Source organism: Tupaia chinensis, unplaced genomic scaffold (genome assembly GCF_000334495.1).
Source record: "Tupaia chinensis unplaced genomic scaffold, TupChi_1.0 Scaffold139491_1, whole genome shotgun sequence".
In the NCBI taxonomy this organism is placed as follows: Eukaryota; Metazoa; Chordata; class Mammalia; order Scandentia; family Tupaiidae; genus Tupaia; species Tupaia belangeri.
In genome coordinates this window covers 257,239-277,733 of record NW_006199376.1, presented here as the reverse complement: position 1 = coordinate 277,733, position 20,495 = coordinate 257,239, and the positions used below count along the sequence as shown (strand labels likewise).

At 36.6% G+C, this 20,495-nt stretch overlaps 2 protein-coding genes across 2 annotated transcripts; both read left to right on the top strand.

Moving 5' to 3' along the window:
- Positions 1-815: 815 nt before the first annotated feature.
- On the top strand, positions 816-1,769 carry OR52N1 (olfactory receptor family 52 subfamily N member 1). Its single transcript, XM_006162005.1, has one exon. The coding sequence runs from the start codon at positions 816-818 to the stop codon at positions 1,767-1,769; it is 954 nt and encodes a 317-aa protein (XP_006162067.1).
- A 10,851-nt stretch (positions 1,770-12,620) lies between these two features.
- Positions 12,621-13,574, top strand: OR52N5 (olfactory receptor family 52 subfamily N member 5). Its single transcript, XM_006162004.1, has one exon. It carries the CDS (start codon positions 12,621-12,623, stop codon positions 13,572-13,574), a length of 954 nt encoding a protein of 317 aa, XP_006162066.1.
- Positions 13,575-20,495: the final 6,921 nt, after the last annotated feature.

The following is a 20,495-nucleotide window of genomic DNA, read 5'->3' as shown; positions in this document are numbered from 1 at the left end:
TATGTCCATCCACTTTGGGTGGTGATTTCTTACTTTCTCTCCCTCTCTCTTGCCCTAAAAAAAAGAAAAAAAAAGAAAGAAAGAAAACACTGGCATCTTATATAATTACTGCATTTCCACTTAATACTCTTACACTTGATCAACTATTTGTAGTGGTACTGATCAAATAGGTGGCTTTTTGATAATATTAGAAAGCAGATTATTATTAATTTTTACCCTTGAGAGCTTTCTATCATTTTGTTTAAAGAATGCTATTGGTACAAAAGGATGCTTTACATGTTTCTGCATTTAAAGTCCTTACAAACCAAAAAGGGGAGTTTGGGACTAAAGCTAGATTCAAGTCACTTTCAGTAAGTCCAATAAGTAAGACTGATGAGTTCTGAACAAGTGAGCCCATAAGAACTATTGAAGTTCCTTAATATTTTAGAGTAAATTATGCATGTCTGCCTAAGATGTTAAGCACTTGGAACACAGAAAATGCTTCATCAGTCCTTGATCATCTGGTTGTTCTGTTAGTGAACTAAATTCAGCCTGGAGAATGGACTACATAAGAAAAGACCCTCGACACATCCTGAGCCAGATATGTTTACTAGACTCAGTTTATCTCATCAACATTTAATGCTTAAGGTATGGACTCAGGCAAAATACATCACATATGAAACCCAAGAGAACATCTAGGTCATTAATCTGCATGAAAGAGAAACTAACATTGGGGGGGGACAGTTTTCTTGTCAGTTGCTCTTTAAACATGCCTTGTTTTGTTTTCTGCTTTCAAAGGCAATTGTCTGCTATAACATGAACTTCCGACTGCCATTATGTCATTTCTAAATGGCAGCAGCCTAACACCAGCTTCTTTTTTCATTCCTGGGCTGGAAGAAGTGCATCTGTGGATCTCCTTCCCCCTGTGTACCATGTATAGCATTGCCATTATGGGGAACTTTGGCCTTATCTATCTCATCTACAGTGAAGAGGTCTTACACAGACCCATGTACATCTTCCTAGCCCTTCTTTCCTTCACAGATGTGCTCATGTGCACCAGCACTCTTCCCAACACTCTCTGCATATTGTGGTTCAACCTTAAGGTGATTGACTTTGAGGCCTGCCTGGCCCAGATGTTCTTTGTGCACACCTTCACAGGGATGGAGTCTGGGGTGCTCATGCTCATGGCCCTGGACCGCTATGTGGCCATCTGCTACCCTCTGCGCTATGCCACCATCCTCACCCATTCAGTCATTGCCAAGGCCGGGCTCCTCACTTTACTTAGAGGTGTGATGCTTGTTATCCCTTTCACTTTCCTCACCAAGCGTCTGCCCTACTGCCGGGGCAACATCATACCCCACACCTACTGTGACCACATGTCTGTGGCCAAGATATCCTGTGGGAATGTCAAGGTCAATGCCATCTATGGCCTGGTGGTTGCTCTCCTGATTGGAGGCTTTGACATCCTGTGTATCACAGTCTCCTACACCATGATCCTCCAGGCAGTTGTGAGACTATCATCAGCAGATGCTCGGCAGAAGGCCTTCAGCACCTGCACTGCCCATATCTGTGCCATAGTCATCACCTATGTCCCAGCCTTCTTCACCTTCTTTACACACCGTTTTGGGGGACATACTATTCCTCCCCACATTCACATTATTATGGCTAATCTCTATCTACTCATGCCTCCCACAATGAACCCTATTGTGTATGGGGTAAAAACTAAGCAGATACGAGAAAGTGTTATTAGATTCTTCCTTAAGGGAAAGGACAGTTCTCTTAATATTTAGGGAACTATTTCTGAGATTTTGGAATTCCCTTAATCAGACTGAGATCATTAAATCAACAGGGGACCCTCCAGGTGAAAACAGATGTCTAGCCACAGAAAATATTTACATATGACTTAGATTCTTCTATCTTTTTTGAAAGGGTGCCACATGTCTGTATAAATAAAGATCCTCTCTTATGAAATTTAATGTATTTCAAAGCCTTTTTAGTCACAGAAGACTTTAAAGTTCCATGCATTTAATCATCATAGACAGACCTCTCACTCCTGAATGACAATCTACAAAATTTGACATACCAATGTTTGGGCCACTAAGACTACAGTGGAACTTTTCTGAAATATTTAAACACTGGCAAAACTTAGCCATGTTCGCTGATATCTGCACTAATTTAGTTATCTCAGTATTCTCCTGCCAAAATTATTTGCAGTTCATTCTTATCTCACATTCTTATCTCCTGTTTTCTAACCTAACTTTGCCAGCTGTATTATCCAGTAGTAATACATATGTCCAACAGAAAATAAGTAAAAGATGGAAATTGCAGCTTATTTGTAATACCCAGAAGTTAGAAATAACACCAAGCTCCATCAACATTAAGCAGCATGAATATAGGAACCAGCAGATGGCATAATGGCTATGTTGTTGGATGTAGTCAACTGTGGTTCAAGTCCTAGACAAGGTGGCTTAAACTCACGCCAAGCATGTGTGCATGTGCATGAGAGGAGAATGGAAAAGAAGGGATTGCAGTGTGGCCATACCCCCTGGGGGGTAATTTCTCACTTTCTGTCTCTCTGTCTCTCTCCGACTTTCTGGCAAGCACACACGCCCTATAACAAAAACCTCTCAAAAAAAAAAAACTGCAGAAATATAATTGTGGTCTATTCAAATATAATATTGAGCAAAAAAGAAAAAGAATATATCCGTATATCTTCATTTATATAAAGTGAAGAATAAACTGAAACCAATTTATGGTTTTAGAAACAGGTAATGTTTACCTTTGGGGATGAGAGACCAGGTAATGAGGGGTGCTTTTGAGTTATTATCATTGAGTAGTTCTAGACCTAGATGAAAATTAAAGGGTATATAAGTCTGGTGATAATTTATGAAGCTGTCACATATGTGTGCTTTTTCTACATGCATATTATACTTCAGTAAAATATTTATTTAGAATAATGTGTCTTCAGCACACACTTTGATAACTGTAAAACATTCCTTATGCCTTTGATGCTCTCTATGGCTTACAAAGTATACATGCCTTTTTTGCTTTAGACCTATGTTAAATGTATATAAATAATATGTGAATATTTACGCAAATTATAACAGAAAAAATCATAAAAAATAAAACCCTCCATCTTGAAAATGTCTTCTGCCAAGTTCCTTTTCAGAAATGAGCCCTTAAAAATTATTTTGAGTGGACATATATGCTTTTGTTTTTGTTTATGATGATTAGAATTACTCTAAATTATGTATGAATTTTAGTTAGATTACAAAATATGCTATTATACACAATAAAGATTTAACTCAACTTCTTTTATCTGTCATCTGCCTTCTCCTTCAAAATATTTTATATTTATATACATATATATGTATAACCAAATCGGAAGTTTTTTTTCCATTTCTTCCAACTTCAATAATAATTGGGGGGACCAGCAGTTAGCGTAATGGCTATGTCGCTGGACTCCCACATAGTCGACCGCGGTTCGTGTCCCGGACCCGGTGGCTTAAAACTCACGCCGGGCACGTGTGCGTGCGTGCCCAAGATCCCGAGAGGAGAATGGAGGAGAAGGGATTGCGGCGTGACCATCCCCCCTGGGGGGTGATTTCTCACTTTCTGTTTCTATGTCTCTCTCTGTCTGTCTGGCAAGCGCACGCGCCCTATAGTGAAAATCTCTCCAGAAAATAATAATAATAATAATAATAATAATAATTGGTTATATTTTTATTTTCATTTTATTTTATTTTTAATTTGTCATAGGGCACATGCAGTCACCAGAGAGAGAAGAGAGAGTGATAGAGAGACAAGGCACCCCCAATACCATGTGGTCACACTATAATCCCTTCTTCTCCATTTCTCTTAGCTTTGAGGATTCGGAGCATACACACATATGTGCTAGATGTGTTTTTCGAGTTACTAGGATAAGTACTTGAACTGTGCAGAAGGTCATGTCAGATTTAGCTTCCTTAACCACCAGGCCATGGAGCCAGCACAGTCAATTATATTTTTAAGTTTCTGTTCTCTCTCTCTCTCTCTCTCTCTCTTATATATATATATATATATATATTTAAGTTTCCTTTAGGGTGTGTGCTCTTGCTGGAGAGAAACAGAGAGAACGTGAGAAACCATTTCCCCAGGTAGATGACCACACCATAAACTCTTCTCTTCCATTCTCCCCTTGGCATTGTGGACACACAGACATACATGCCCAGCATATTTTTCAAGCTGCCTTGTTACAGAATTCTAATTATACAGTTGCCCATGTGTGATACAGCTGCCTTAACCACCATGGCACCAGCCGGCTTTAATTTTCTGTTCTTAGGGTTATTAGCATTAGCTTTGATTCTGAAAATATTCCAAATCCATTTATAATTCAATTGTAATAATTGAAAACTAATAAATTGTATTTTAATTGCTATAATTATATGATTATTAATATGAATATTGAATATGAATGTTGATCATTTTACAGCCAAGTCAGGCTTTTATTTCTTTCTCTAGTCATTCAATATTGTCATCCTTATTATTCTTTTTTTTAAGTTTGTTTGTTTATTTATTTGAGTGGAGGGTGGGAAGACTGCACCCCCACAAAATCTTTGTTTTTTCTTTTTTTGGAGAGGTTTTTGGTTTAGGGTGCATGCACTCGCTCGCCAGAAAGACAGAGAAGGACAGAGAGATAGAAAGTGAGAAATCACCCCCCCAGAGACGGTGGCCACACTGCAATCCCCTCTCCTCCCTTCTCCTCTCGGGATCTTGGGCACGCACGCACATGCACCCAGCATGAGTTTAAGCCACCAGGTCTGGGACTCGAACCGTGGTCGGCTACATCGGAGTTCAGCGATATAGCCATTACACTAACTGCTGGTCCCCCATCCATATTATTCTTGAAGTGTATTTCCAGTATCAATATTTTTCAGAGATACCTGAAAATATATTGTACTAATTAAACATGAACAGGACTTCTATGCAAAAGAAACAAGGAGACAATGAGAAAATAGCTTTTATAACATAAAAACAAGTGATGTCAAAAGTATCTAAGAAAATAAAAATGAAATTATAAAGATTTTTTTTAAGAAAAGAAAATCCAAAGGTAGAGAGATATAAAACAGAAAAGAAAATTAAAGACATATGGATTATCTATCCAGGGCACAAATAATTGCCTTTTAGGATTAATAATTGCCTTTTAGGATTCCCATTAAAGGAAAAACTTGTAAAAACAAAATAAATAATTTGTCAAAACTGCTAAACATTAACTTTTTTTTTCCCTGTAGAGTATGTGGCTTGTTAGAGTGAGACAAAGTGAAAAGGAGAGGAGAAAGCATCCACCTATAGGAAATGGTCATACCTCAATCCCTTCTCCTCCATCCTTCACTCCTGTTCAGATTTTGGGCACACGAGTGCCTGGCATGTTCTCAAGATTCTGGCTCCAGTACTTGAACCACATAGTCAGCCATGTAGGACCCAGCTGTCTCAACCACCAGAGCTAACCTCAGAGCCAACCTTAATTAATGTTTTCTATAACCAACTTCGAAACCAACCTTTTCAGATATATGCCCACATAATTATAAAAAACTAGTTCTAGAAGACTCAAACCAGAAGATATCACTGTGAGAATATATGATTTACTCAGCAAATGCAATATATAGTATATTATTGTTAATTATAGCCATCACATTATACATTAGGTTTTTAGAACTTACTTATTTTATAATTGCAAGCTTGTACTCTTTGGCCTATATCTCCCCATTTCACTTACTTACCTGGTCCCCTTCTATTCTCTGGATTTTTAAAAATTTCACCTATGTGTGAAATCATGAAGTACTTCTCTTTCTGTATCTGGTTTATTTCATTTGGCATGATATCTTTCTGGTTCAACCACATTGGCATGTATGGTAGGAATTCCTTTTTTGAAAGGCTGAGTAATATTCTAGTATATGAATATACCACATTTTCTTTTTCCACACGTCAATTGACAGACACTTGCCAGGAGGAATACAGTCTTTCTTTATTTTAATTCATCATTACAGTTTTATTTCCATTTTATTGACAGGAATTTTCTTGGATAAATATATATTTTTTAGTTTTTTGGCATAGGACACATGTGCTTGTTAGAGAGAGATAGTAGGAGGAAAAGTGTGAAACAAACCACCCTCCCTCCCCAAGGAGGATGGCCATGCCTTCCTCCTCAATTCTCTTCCTGGGATTTTGGGCATGAATGCAAATAAGCCCGTCATGATTTTCTTTTTTTTTTTTTTTTTTTTTTTGGAGAGGTTTTTGCTATAGGGTGCGTGGGCTCGCAAGAGAGACAGAGAGACAGAGAGACAGAAAGCGAGAATTCACTCCCCAGGGGGGATGGCCATGCCACAATCCCTTCTCCTCCATTCTCGTCTTAGGATTTTGGGCACGCATGCACACGCACCTGGTGTGAGTTTAAGCCGCCGGGTCTGGGACTCGAACCATGGTCAACTACATGGGAGGTCAGCAACATAGCCATTATACTAACTGCTGTTCCCAGCCCATTATGGTTTTCATTCTGCTGGGTCTAGGACTCATATCACAGTCGTCTATGTGAATGTCCAACATCATAATTACCATGCTACCAGTTGAGCCCAGACAAATAATTTTATAAGTCATTTGAATAAGCCCTACTCAAAGTATGACTAAGAATTTATTTATCCTTATTTAAAAAGCAGAGACCAAGAATCTACAATGCCTGTCAAAATTAATAAAATTCAGGTTGAAAACCTTTAAGCTAAGAAAGATAACTCATTGGAAAGTAAAATTTTAGTTTCGACATATCAAGAAATAAAATATGACCATCAATTCTGATTATGGGTGAGGTTGACCCTACCCACTTCTACTTATATTCTGCATCACTAGGCTTCCATTACGTGCTGCCTTGGGTTGAAGGAGACCAGTTACTTGTTGAGATCCTCACTGCTATTGTTTTCAAGGTTATAAAGTACCTAACTGAGTGTGGTACAAACTTTTTGGGAGAAAATTTGGCAATGTAAGTGCTTTAAAATTATTAATGATATATTTCTTTCTTTTTTTTATTTTTTGAGAGGTTTTCGCTATAGGGCACGTGTGCTCGCCAGACAGACAGAGAGAGACATAGAGACAGAAAGCGAGAAATCACCCCCCAGGGGGGATGGTCACGCCGCAATCCCTTCTCCTCCATTCTCCTCTCGGGATCTTAGGCATGCACGCACACGCGCCCGGCCTGAGTTCTAAGCCACCAGGTCCAGGATGCAAACCACGGTCGACTGTGGGAATCCAGCAACGTAGGCATTACGCTAACTGTGGTTCCCAGATATATTTCTGAATAAATATCTATTTCCCAGTGGAATTAACCATGGATGTATTGATATATTCATTGTCAAGTGATAACAAATTGAAAACAAACTTCATATTCTAAATTGAAGAATTGTTTAAAGGAAAGTATATAGCCATAGGCGGGCACTGTGCAGACTTTGGAACTCAAGTTGTCAGTATGAGTTATTCATGAGAGGAATGTTTATGTATATTATTAAATGGAAATAATGAATAGATAAATATCTTGAATTATTATCATGATTTTTCAGAAAATGAGCATTACACATACATGGAAATAAAGACACCCCAAATCCCAATCACAGGTATTTTTTATTATCACAAGTATGTGTTATTTCAAACCATTTTTACTGCTACTTTTTCCTCTTTTTCAATATGAAATTCACAATAATAGTTAAACATCTTGAAGTCACATATTTGTATACACCTTTGGTTTATTTTTAATTGTCTTAGATAAGAATTCCCAACTTCTAGTCCTAATGCTGGTATATTTCTGGTGTAGTGATTATTTTCCAGGGGCCAGATATGGTTGGGAAGTTTTTTCCCCCATAGTATATGAAGGTCTGTATCATGCTTTCCCTTAGGTCTCGGTGGTCACTGGGGCTCCTAAGCTCCTTTTCACATTGAGATGTAAGACTCCTGAGGACCTAAGAGATTATGCATGTTTCCTATGGGAACTCAGGGGGACTAAGTGCTCCTGATCCAAAGTCTATAAGGTGAAGCAGTGCAGCGATCACATACATTCCTGGGCCCACTTTCTGGCATGAACACCTTTCACATTCTTTCTTATCTGGAGCTATATTGTGGGTAAGGGGTGATTTCTGCTTTCTACACAATTCAATCCTAGGTCTATTGTACAACAAAGCTTTGTCTTGTTCCAGAAGACCTGTGTTATCATAAGGCAAGGGTGTTGACCCTCAGAGTATACTGGTGATTTCTTAGTCTCAGGTAACTAGGAAGAATATATTAATTTCACATTCAAAGCTGAGATAATACTTCTAAGGGATTTGTTCTCTTGGCAGGAAAGGCACAAATTAGATTATTGAAGATCTCATACATAGAGAATGCCCCTAATAGTTATTTACTTTTTCAAATATATACTATAATGCCAGAGTCAGAGAATTAAGCAATAGCTACCCTAAGATCTTTTAAATAAGAAAAAGGTAAATAAGTACACACTTTTTGTCCTCCAAGTCAATAGTCCACCCTTCCTCCTCTCTTTCCTTTCTGCGATTTAATGACATAACTTGTAGTCAGTCAGGACAACTCCAATTGACCTAATATTATTTTTTAATCTAGGTACTTCTACCATTCATGGGTAGAATGTATGGCACTGGTTACAATAAAACATCTGAGAAGTTAGAAAAGGAATGAAATAAACATAAATTTTTCTAGTACGTGTGCTCAGGTGATTATCATGAAAAATGGAGACAATATGAGGACAGCAGAGAGAGAGAAAGGTAAATTTCAAATAATGAATCTGATTTTGCTTAAGAAAGAGAGATGTGCTTTACCAATATTTAGTGTAGAGAGTACAAAATTCTGTACCTTTTTGTAAGATACAGAACATACTGAGTCTTGATTAGATATAACGGCTATAAAAATATTGAATTGGTAGACTTATAAGAATTCAATAAAATTCATAAATTAGCTTAAACAATAAGTAAATACATTAAATAGGTAAATGTAGACAATCAAATATTATAATTTTTCGTTATGCATGTGTATAAATATTTGAACTGATATGCAAATTTTGTACTAACATTCAAGGTAAATCTAAAAACACCAGAGTAAATACACAGAAAACCCTTCTGTTAAGTGCCAAGTGATAGCTTGGCATATACGCACATGATGGATGCTTAATGAATATTCTAAAAAAATTTTTAAATGGAATTTTTAAAACTCGGAGTTCATACCCATGGGATATTCAGGATCAAGAGTAGGATTTTGTGTCACTAAAAAGTTGGATTTAACAGTGCAGGAAAAACATTTCAGATCAATATCAATAGCAAAGAAAACAGTGTCAGAGAATCTAGAAATCTCTTTTCTGAATCCAGATTTTCTGACATGTCTATTCAGGGGAATGAGGAAGGTGTTATTCAGATGACTGATAGAATTTATTTGTTTCCTAGTTCTTAAATAAAATAACAATTTTTTTAAAAAATGCATTATTTCCTTGGCATCCTAGCTTGTAAGCACCACCTGACTCATCTGAATTTCTCTAAAGGCAAAAATCATATAATAATCCAATGGAGCCTGTTTTCTGTTTGAAACAGCCAGAGGCAGCCATGGGTGCTACCTACACTGTGTGTCAAATGGCTGCCCAGCGTGGGATGAGGAAGCAGCCACAGAAGCAATAGTGATATTGTCAATATCTGCACTCTCTATCAGATCCTGGAAGCTCAAACACTTGAAACAGGTAATGGAATCCAACGTCCTCAGGGGGGGAAGAGAAACTGTGATTGACGTGACATGGTATGCTACAGCATGTCTTGATGTCATTTGCAAAAATAAGAAAGTAGGAGAGGCTCAGGTAAGTATGAATGGTACTTAATATTTAAACATTCCTATTTAAATGATGATATGACTTTTATCCTTAATGTTAATGTAATGTATTATGTTTATTGATTTAGCATGTTGAACCAACCTTGTGCATCTCAGATAAATCCTATCTGATCATGGCAAATGCTCTTTTTAATATGCTGCTGAATTTGGTTTACTAGTAGTTTGTTGAGGATTTTTGTGTTCATCAGGTATACTAACCTATAGTTTTCTTTTTCTATTTTTTTTCTTTTATAGTATTTAGACCTGGCTTTGGGATGATATTGACTTCATAAAGTGAGTTTGTAAGTGTTCTCTTTAATTTTTTTTAAATAGTTTGAGAGCACTTGTATTAGTTCTTTTTACATGTTGATAGAATTCAGCAGTGAAGCCAGGTCCTAGACCTTTCTTTATAGGAGACTTATTGATTCAATCTCCTTATTTGTTTTTGCTCTGCTAAAATTTTCTTTTTCTTGGAACCAGCAGATGACATAATGTTTGTATTGCTGGACTCCTACATACTTGACCGTGGTTTCAGTCATGAACTTGGCAGCTTAAAATTCACACCAGGAGCATGTGCCTGCATGCCCAAAATCCAGAGAGGAGAATGGAGCAGAGGGATTGCAGCGTCACCATCCCCCCAAAGGGTGATTTCTCTCTATCTATCTGGCTCTGTCTCTCCAGCGAGTGCATGTACCCTGTAGTAAAAATCTCTTAAAATTTTTTTCTATTTCTTTGTCATTCATTCCCTGAGTGACTCAAGGAATTTACTCATATTTTTCTAGGTTGTCTAATTTGTTTGTGAATAATTCATAATAATCTTATGCTTCTTTGTATTTCTGTTTTATCAGATGTAAGGGTTTCTTTTGCATTTCTGATTTTACTTATATGAGTCTTGTCCCTTTTTCTTTTTTCTTTTCTCTTACTTTCTTTTCTACTTTTATAAATTTTTTGCCAGAGGGCACGTGCACTCATCAGAGAAAAAGTGAGAAAGCATTTCCCATGGGAATGATTATGCTGCAATCCATTTTCCTCCATTTCTACCTTATTTCTGGATTTTGGACATGCACACACATGTGCCTGGTGTGTTTTTCAAACTGCTTGATCTGGGACATGAACCATGCAGTCTTCAATGTGGGATCTGGTTCACCTAATCATCAAGCCATAGGCTGTCCCAATTAATTTTCTCTTAGCCTGGCTAAAGTTTTGTTGGCTTTATTTATCTTTTTTTTTTTTAATCTCTTAGTTTATTGATCTTTTCTATTGTTTTTCTAGTCTCTCATTTTCCTTCCATTTACCAGTTTTGCAGAGAGCTTTGCAAATAATTGAAAGAAACTGAGCAAAATCAAGACAGGCTTTAATTTTATGTAGTATTTTGGGATTAGTAAGATTAATGTAGCTCAGCAAGATTTAAACATAAAAGGTTAACATTCATTGACCATACAATGTATTATCTAAACCAGAACACTTTTTAATGTCTGGGAATGGAAATAGTAAAACTGAAAAGGAAAAATAGCGCTTAAAGTTTATTTTATTGACTGTCACTCCAAGGAATTGGAGTTCTTTCACTGGAATAATGGGAATACATTGAAGATTATTGAGCAATGGATAAAAGTATCTTCAAATTATGCTGTAGGACAAATTTGATTTGAAAAAATACAAGAGGCAAAGCAAAGAATGTGATAAATGTGACTAGGTAGTTTTTAAAATGAACAGTGAGAGTGGTGGTAGAAGGAAGGTGTGATATTAAAAATGCTTCTGGATTAAAATGGAAGTTCTTTTCATTTGAGCATAGACTACAAAAAAAATTAGACATATTGAGGTGGCCTGGATGGAATACAACTGGGGTACTTTGAGCTATAAAGAAATGATAGATGTTATGATACTGAAGAATTAATTCAAAATTATATATACCAGGCACTGAGAGACAAATAACCAATGTTTTCACTCATTAGTGGAAGCTAAAATATTTTATTGTACAGAAGTAGAGTATGTAATGTGGACACCAGAAGCTAGAAAAAAGTGGGTGCAGAAATGGGAAGAACTTGGTTAACAGATACAAGAGTGTGTGTAGATAAGTGGATGATTTCTAGAGTACTGCAGCACAGTAGAATAATGATAACTGATGAGAATTCAGTGTCTACTTCAAAATAGAAGAGTGAATTTTGAATGTACAACACAAAGTAATGATAAATGTTTGTGATGATATACTTATTTATTGCCATGGTTTATTCATTGCCCTTCTAAAATCATTACACAATGTACACTTGTTTTGCAAAACCACCTATGACCCATAAACTTTGTACTATGATTACATGCCATTAGAAATTATAATAACAGAATTAAATTTTTAAAAATTATGGGTAGAAGATGATCAGAAATCACAAAGATACTAGATTAGGTAATAGTAAACTAATGTTAGACAATGATACCATTATCTAGAAGACAAAACTGAAGTGTAGAGCTTATTTTTGTTCTGGGCAGAGGTTGCGGTGATGAATTTAGTCTTAGACATTGTAAATTTAAAGTGACTGTGGAAATTTAAAATGGAGATATCCTAAATGTATATGACACATGGCTATGTATATATTATTTAGTAAATTTTTTCATACCTACCGTTATTCAAATGGTTAGTACTATGGTAAATGTAATTTTATTTCAAATTTAAATTTTCATTTGCAAAGAAGATCTAAGTCAGATTTTAATTTCTTAATACTTTCTCTTTAGGACAGAGACTTCTGAAAAAAAATACCTCTATTGCATTAGTTATGCTATTTTCCAACAATTCATATGTGCCTCCCCAATTTTTTGTTCTTAATGGAATTCCTGGTCTGGAAAGAGTACATATATGGATTTCCCTCCCACTCTGCATAATGTATATCATCTCTCTTGTGGGAAATCTTGGTCTTGTCTACCTCATTTATTATGAAGAGTCTTTACATCGTCCAATGTATTTTTTTCTGGCTATGCTCTCCCTCATTGACCTACTTACCTGCACCACCACTATACCCAATGCACTTTGCATCTTCTGGTTCAATCTCAAGAAAATTAACTTTAATGCCTGCTTATCCCAAATGTTCTTCGTCCATGGTTTCACAGGTGTGGAGTCCGGGGTGCTTATGCTCATGGCTCTCGACCGCTATGTGGCCATTTGCTACCCTTTGCGTTATGCTACTATACTCACCAACCCCATCATTTTCAAAGCTGGAATTGCCACCTTCCTGAGGGGAGTGTTGTTGATGATTCCTTTCCCCTTCTTGGTCAAACGTTTGCCCTTTTGCAAAAGCAATATCATCTCCCATACGTATTGTGACCACATGTCTGTGGTCAAGTTATCTTGTGCCAGCATCAAGGTCAATGTCATCTATGGTCTGATGGTTGCCCTCCTGATTGGAGTGTTTGATATTTGTTGTATATCTGTGTCTTACACCATGATCCTCCAGGCAGTGGTCAGCCTCTCATCATCAGATGCTCGACAGAAAGCCTTCAGCACCTGCACTGCTCACATATCTGCTATCATCATCACCTACGTTCCAGCATTCTTTACTTTCTTTACCCACCGTTTTGGGGGACGCACCATTCCCCCGTCTCTTCACATCATTGTGGCTAATCTTTATCTTCTTCTTCCCCCTACTCTAAATCCCATTGTTTATGGGGTAAAGACAAAACAGATCCGAGAGAGTGTCATAAAGTTTTTCCAGGGTGAGAAAGGCACCGGTTGATTTAAAATAATTGAATCTAGATAGAAGATGAATGAAATATAACCAGGAAGAAACTCATGTGGAGTCTTTAACCTTCACTATCTGTGCTATCAGACATTTTCATTATCTCTCCTGGAATATGTTTTCTAAAATTGTACTTGAGAAATTAATATTTAATTCTAGATTTATATCTCAGAATCTTTCCCTTAATTTTTCTTTGTCATGAAATTTTTAAAAATAATAATAATTTATCTTTATTATGTGAGTTTATCATGTACAACATGATGTTTTGAAATATATATACATATATTGTGGAATGGAAAAAATTATTTGGCCTCACAGAAGTAATGAGTATAATGCTGGTATCCATTGCCAGTTTTAATCAATTCATAGGTACAAGCCCAAAACATTCCTTTAAATTATCCATCTCAGTTATTTTCTTTGCCTTTTGAGAGTGGGCTTAAGTATCTTGTCCTTTTTGATAATCTTTCCTAGAGATAAAAGAAATGACTTTTCAGGACATTTTCCAGCCCAGCTAGCCTTTGAAGCTAAAATTCAGATTTGACAGTTTTCCACAGCAAAGTCATAAAAAAAAGGCTGAAAATGTCTTTCTTACGCTATCAATATAAAGTAGAAAATTTAACAACAGGGAGTCCATTTATCACCGCTTCTTAATTGATCCTGAATTTACTGTGTATCAACAATGATATAAAGTTGTACTAATAATTGCAAGGCTAAGATAAATCTTGTCATTTGCATTATGTACAAATGAAATATAGACTTACAATATTAAAAAACATGTGTTTTCTTTTTTTTTTTCTTTTTTTTTGGAGAGGTTTTCACTATAGGGTGCATGCGCTCGCCAGAAAGACAGAGAGAAACAGAGAGATAGAAAGCGAGAAGTCACCCCCCGGGGGGGATGGCCATGCCGCAATCCCTTCTCCTTCACTCTCCTCTTGGGATCCTGGACATGCACGCACACGCACCCAGTGTTAGTTTTAAGCCACCGGGTCTGGGACGCGAACCGTGGTCGACTACATGGGAGTCCAGTGACATTACACTAACTACTGGTCCCTTTTTTTTCTTTTTTTTTTTTTTTTGGAGAAAAAAGCATGTGTTTTCTTGAAACCCAAATTTGTCACTTTTTCTTTCTGTCAGAGTTTTAAATTTGTATATTATGTTTCTATCATTATATTTTGCATATTTCTTTTCAAAATTATCATTAAAGATAGAAAATTAATAATTAACATCCATGTATAGACAGATGTTTATCTATAAAAACACATGCATATGGAATTACATAACTGATTAATTTAAAATTTTATTTTATGCATTACTATAGAAAATAACTAGACATTAAACAGTTTTGAAAAATATTTGAATATCTATGCCAAATTTTTACAAATGGTTGAAAAAATAGGATCATACTCTCTTCTCTCTCTTAATACATTTGAAAGTCACCCCATGTCTCTATATCCTTACAACAGAAGCAGATAAAGAAATTAGGGAAAATATAGGTACTCAGAAATTGAGAATAGGAAAGAATATCTCTGAGATTACTTGTTTTTATTTTGAAGAATGTATTTTGAAAATATAAGACAAATATTTATGTTTCTCCTGTTTCTTTTTTATTTTTATAGTTTTAATTACTAGAACTGAATTTATTGTTATACAGATCTTAATCATCAATACATTTTTAAGACTCTCAAAGATTCAAGCTGATACCAAGAAAATGGAATTATTAACCATGAAGTAAATATGTCTTTTTCCAAAAACAAAACTACTTTTTTCTTGTTTTTATTATTATTATTATTATTTATACGTTAAATCACTTTACATCATTTAGATTGAAAAGAGACTTTACCCAGCATGATATACACCTCAGTCCAGCCCAGTTGCAAAAGCTATACAAATCTGTGTCCCACAAATGTCTTACCTTTCAATTTTTTCCCTCAAATTTCCTTTCCTATGCTCTGGCCCTCCCACATTCTCCTTCCATTTTGTCTCTAGTGTTCATAACAATTTTTAATGCTTTTATATCTTCCAGACTTTAAGTCTCTACCATTGAGTGCAGACAGTCAGTATATGTTAAGTGGAGACATACAATGTCGCTCTTTCATAGCATGACTTGCTTCACTCAGCAACTAGTCCTCCATATTCATCCACTTTTTATCAGATTCCAGGGCTGTGTTGTCTTTTATGACTGAATAGTATTCCATAGAGTATATGTGCCCCACTTTTTCAATACACTAATCTGTTGATGGACATTCGGGTTGGTTCCATTTCTTAGCAATTGTGAATACTGCTGTAATAACTATAGTTGTGCAAGTGCTTTTCCGACTGAGCATTCTCCTGTCCTTTGAGTAGATACCCAGGAGTGGAATTGCTGGATCATGTGATAGTTCTATTTGAAGGTCTTTGAGGAACATCCATATTGTTTTCCACAGTGGCTGAACTGATTTACATTCTCACCAACAACGTAGGAGTGTTCCCCTTTCACCACATCCCAGCAAGCACTTATAATTTTTTTTTAATTTTCGCCATTCTGACTGGGATTAGGTGGTATTTCATTGTGCTTTTGATCTACATCTCCCTTATGGTGAGGGATGTTGAGCATATTTTCATATGCTTTTTGACTGTAAGTCTTCCTTAGAGAGTTGTTTATTCAGTTCATTTCCCATCTTTTAATTGGGTTAATCATTTTCTTTCAGGTAAACTGCTTGAGTTCCCTTTGTATTCTGGTTATCAGTCCCTTATCCGAGGAACAATTAACAAAAATTCTCTTCCATTCTAAGCGTTATCAATTCACACTAATTACAGTGTCCTTTGCTGTGCAGAAACTCCTTAATCTTATTATTAATATTATATATAATCCCACCTGTGTATTTGGGGGATTATTGCCTGTGCTTTGGTAAGTCTTTCTTAAGAAGTCTTTGCCTACCCCAAGGTCTCCCAGGGTTTTTCCAGTGTTTTCCATCAGTAGTTTTATAGTTTGTGGTCTTAAGTTTAGATCTTTGATCTACTTTGAGTTGATTCAGAAGTAGTTTATATAGTTTCTATGTATTTGTGTATTTTTGAGTTTTTTTTCCTGAGATTAATTTCAAGTTGAATTCTGTCATGGTCAGAGAAGGTGATGGATATAGTTTCTATGCCTTTGAATCTGTAAAGGCTGGTTTTATGCCCTATCATATGGTCAATCTTTGAGAAAGTACCACAAGGGGCTGAAAAAAAATGTATATTTTGTGTTTTGGGTGAAAAGTTCTATAGATGTCTATCATGTCCATCTGATTTATGCTATCATTTAGATCCTGAATCTCTTTACTTATTTTTCATCTCATTGACCTGTCTAAAAGAGATAATGAGGTATTGAGATCTCCAACAATTGCTGTGTGACAGACTATCTCTCCTTTTAGATCTGGTAGTCTTTCCTTTGCATATTTGGGTGCTCCTGAGTTGGGTGAATAGATATTTTTAGACCTTATATCTTCTTGGTAAATTAGAACTTTTAGTACTATGTAATTCCCTTCTTTGTTTCTTCTTACGGTTTTTGTCTTAAAGCCCATTTTGTCCGAAATCAGTATAGTGACTCCTGCTCTTTTTTGGTTTCCATTGGATGGAATAACTTTTGCCAGCCCTTCACTTTTAGTCTATGTATGTTTTTATCCACGAGATGGGTTTCTTGTAGGTGGCAGATGGAGGGTTTCTGATTTTTAATCCAGTCAGCCAATCTGTGTCTCTTGATTGGAGAATTTAATCAAATACCTTTCAACATTATTATCGATATTTCCAGACTTATCCCTACCATTAAGTTGGCCATATACTTGGTTGTTTTTTGTTTACTTATTGCTAAAACTAAAGTCTGTCTGTCTTCAGTTTTCCTGGTATAGTACTCCTTTCAGAATTTCTTGAAGAGCTGGTCTAGAGTTTATAAATTTTTTCAGGTTTTGTTTATCTAAGAACATTTTTATCTTCTTTTCCCATAAAGGATAATCTCGTCAGGTATAGCATTATTGCCTGAAATTGTTTTTCATTTAACACTTTGAATATATTTCCCCATTCTTTCCTTGCTTTCATTGTATCTGTTGAGAGGTCTGGTGTTAGCCTGATGGGATAGCCTTTGTTAAGTAATTTGACATTTCTCTCGTGCCAATCTGAGTACTTTTTCTTTGTCTATAGTTTTGGTCAGTCTAGCTATGATGATATTTTGTTTGTTTGGTCGTTTGTTTTGCTATAGGGCGCGTGCGCTCGCCAGACAGACAGACAGAGACAGAGAGACAGAAAGCGAGAAATCACCCCCCAGGGGGGATGGTCACGCCGCAATCCCTTCTCCTCCATTCTCCTCTCAGGATCTTGGGCACGCACGCACACGCGCCCGGCGTGAGTTTTAAGCCACTGGGTCCGGGACTCAAACTGCGGTTGACTACGTGGGAGTGCAGCGACATAGCCATTACTCTAACTGCTGACCCCTAGCTATGATGTTCTGAGGAGAGTATCTTCTTGGAATGATTCTACTTGGGATTCTTTGTATTTCTTGCTTTTTCTTTCTATTTCTATTTCCTATTTTCTTTTATCTACTTTCCTGTTTTACTGTTCAGCCCTTACCTACTGCCTAGAGAAGATTAGGTGCATGTAGCTAAACATCTGAACATTGTGAGTTTTAGGGAATTCTTTGCACCTCTCTCTAGTAGTTGCAGAAAGAGTAAAATTTCCCTCCATAAATCTGATTGCAAAACTTATTGTGATTTCCACTCTGGAGGACACAGTAGAAGGACAAAAATACCACCAAACTATTTCCCTTACCACAGTAAGGGAAATACACTCACTCATGTCACAGAATTCTTCTCCAACTCATTTTCCAAAAGTGAATAAATTACCAAATGACTAAAAATAGGAGTAGAGCCTCATGGTTGAGAGAATCAAGTAATACATGTCCAGCAAGAGCACTCGGTAACTTAGTTACCGAGTACTCTTGTAACTTGCCTCTTTAGACTTAGAAAGTTTTCTTCAAGAATTTTGTGGAACAAAGTATCAATGCCTTTATTAGTTTCTTCACCTTCTGGGAAACCAATTACTCGAATTTTGGGACATTTCATGGTATTTGGTGTTTCTTATATAGTATCCTCAATTTTCTTGGCTTTTATCCTCAATTTTCTGTTTTTAAATTATTTTTTCTAGATCAGAACTTTTGTCCTCTACTCCTGAGATTTGATCTTCTGCATGGTCTATCTTGCTTTTAATACTTTTGAGGGAGATTTTGATTTCCTATGTTACAACCTTTATAGCTAACAGTTCCATTTGATTTTTTTTTTTTGTGGTGTGCAATTCTTCTTTCATATTATGGAAGGATTTACTTATCTCTTGGAGCTCAACGTCTCTTTTCTCTTGCATCTCACAGAATTTTGTTACCATAAATATTCTAAATTCCCTTTCTGACATTTCAGTAATATCATCTAAATTTTGTGTACTTGGAGATGAGTTACAGAGTGCTCTTGCTGGAGATGTATTACTTGATTCTCTCAACCATGAGGCTCTACTTCTATTTTTAGTCATTTGGTAATTTATTCACTTTTGGAAAATGAGTTGGAGAAGAATTCTGTGACATGAGTGAGTGTATTTCCCTTACTGTGGTAAGGGAAATAGTTTGGTGGTATTTTCGTCCTTCTACTGTGTCCTCCAGTGTGGAAATCACAATAAGTTTTGCAATCAGATTTATGGAGGGAAATTTTACTCTTTTTGCAACTGCTACAGTGAGGTGCAAAGAATTCCCTAAAACTCACAATGTTCAGATGTTTAGCTACATGCACCTAATCTTCTCTAGGCAGTAGGTAAGGGCTGAGCAGTAAAACAGGAAAGTAGGTAAAAGAAAATAGAAAATAGAAATAGAAAGAAAAAGCAAGAAAAATGAAGGAAAGAACTAGAACAAAGTGAGGAGGATCAAAAGTAGAAATCGCATGGTAGATAATGAAATTGGGTTAAAAATAGAAAACCATGCATGCTGCCCAAAATGCCAACACAGTCAGACGTGGTGTTGCCTGGATGCTTTCTGTCTAGTTGAGTGAACAAAATACAAATTAACAAGAGAAAGGCACAAATGGGGCAGAAAACTGGTGGTTTTGTTTTGTTTTGTTTTGTTTTGTTTTTGGAGAGGTTTTTGCTATAGGGCACATGCGCTCGCCAGAAAGACAGATACAGAGAGACAGAAAGCGAGAAATCACCTCCCAGGGGGGATGGCCACGCTGCAAATCCCTTCTCTTCTGTTCTCCTCTGGGGATCTTAGGCACGCACGCACACACGCCCAGAGTGTTTAAGCCACCGGGTCTGGGACTTGAACTGCGGTTGACTACGTGGGAGTCCAGTGACATAGCCATTACTCTAACTGTTGGTCCCTGTTTTGTTTTGTTTTAAAGAGAAAAAAAGTAAAAACAGTTAGAAAGAACAGAGAAGAACAAGAGAGATAGGAACACTTGCCTACCTGACTAGCACTGGGGCCTGGAAGGGGGTACCCTGGCTGGGGCAGTGTTTCAGAGCCATGAAGCTGAACCCAGAGGGCCAACAGTCAGAAGTGAAGTTGGCTGAATGCTTTCTTTCCTGGCTAGCACTGAGGTCTGGAAGCGGGGATCCTGGCTGGGGAGATGGGGGCTTCACAGCCCTGAAGCTGAACCCAGAGGGCCAACATCATCCCCAAAACAAAACTTTAAATTATTTTAATATATCCTAACTTAATTTTTCTGTAAGGAAAATTTACTGATCTTATGCTTTGAGTAAATGTATTGAAGTAGTAGCATTAAGTACAACTCCGGTGTCTTCTATCGTCTATTCTCATTGCTAAACCCCACAGAAAATGAAGTTGTTTTTTTTTTTCACAAGTACCCATCATCAAGCTTTACAATTTATGTTCTACCAATATGATAATAGATTAATCCTAAAAAGTTTGCTATATGA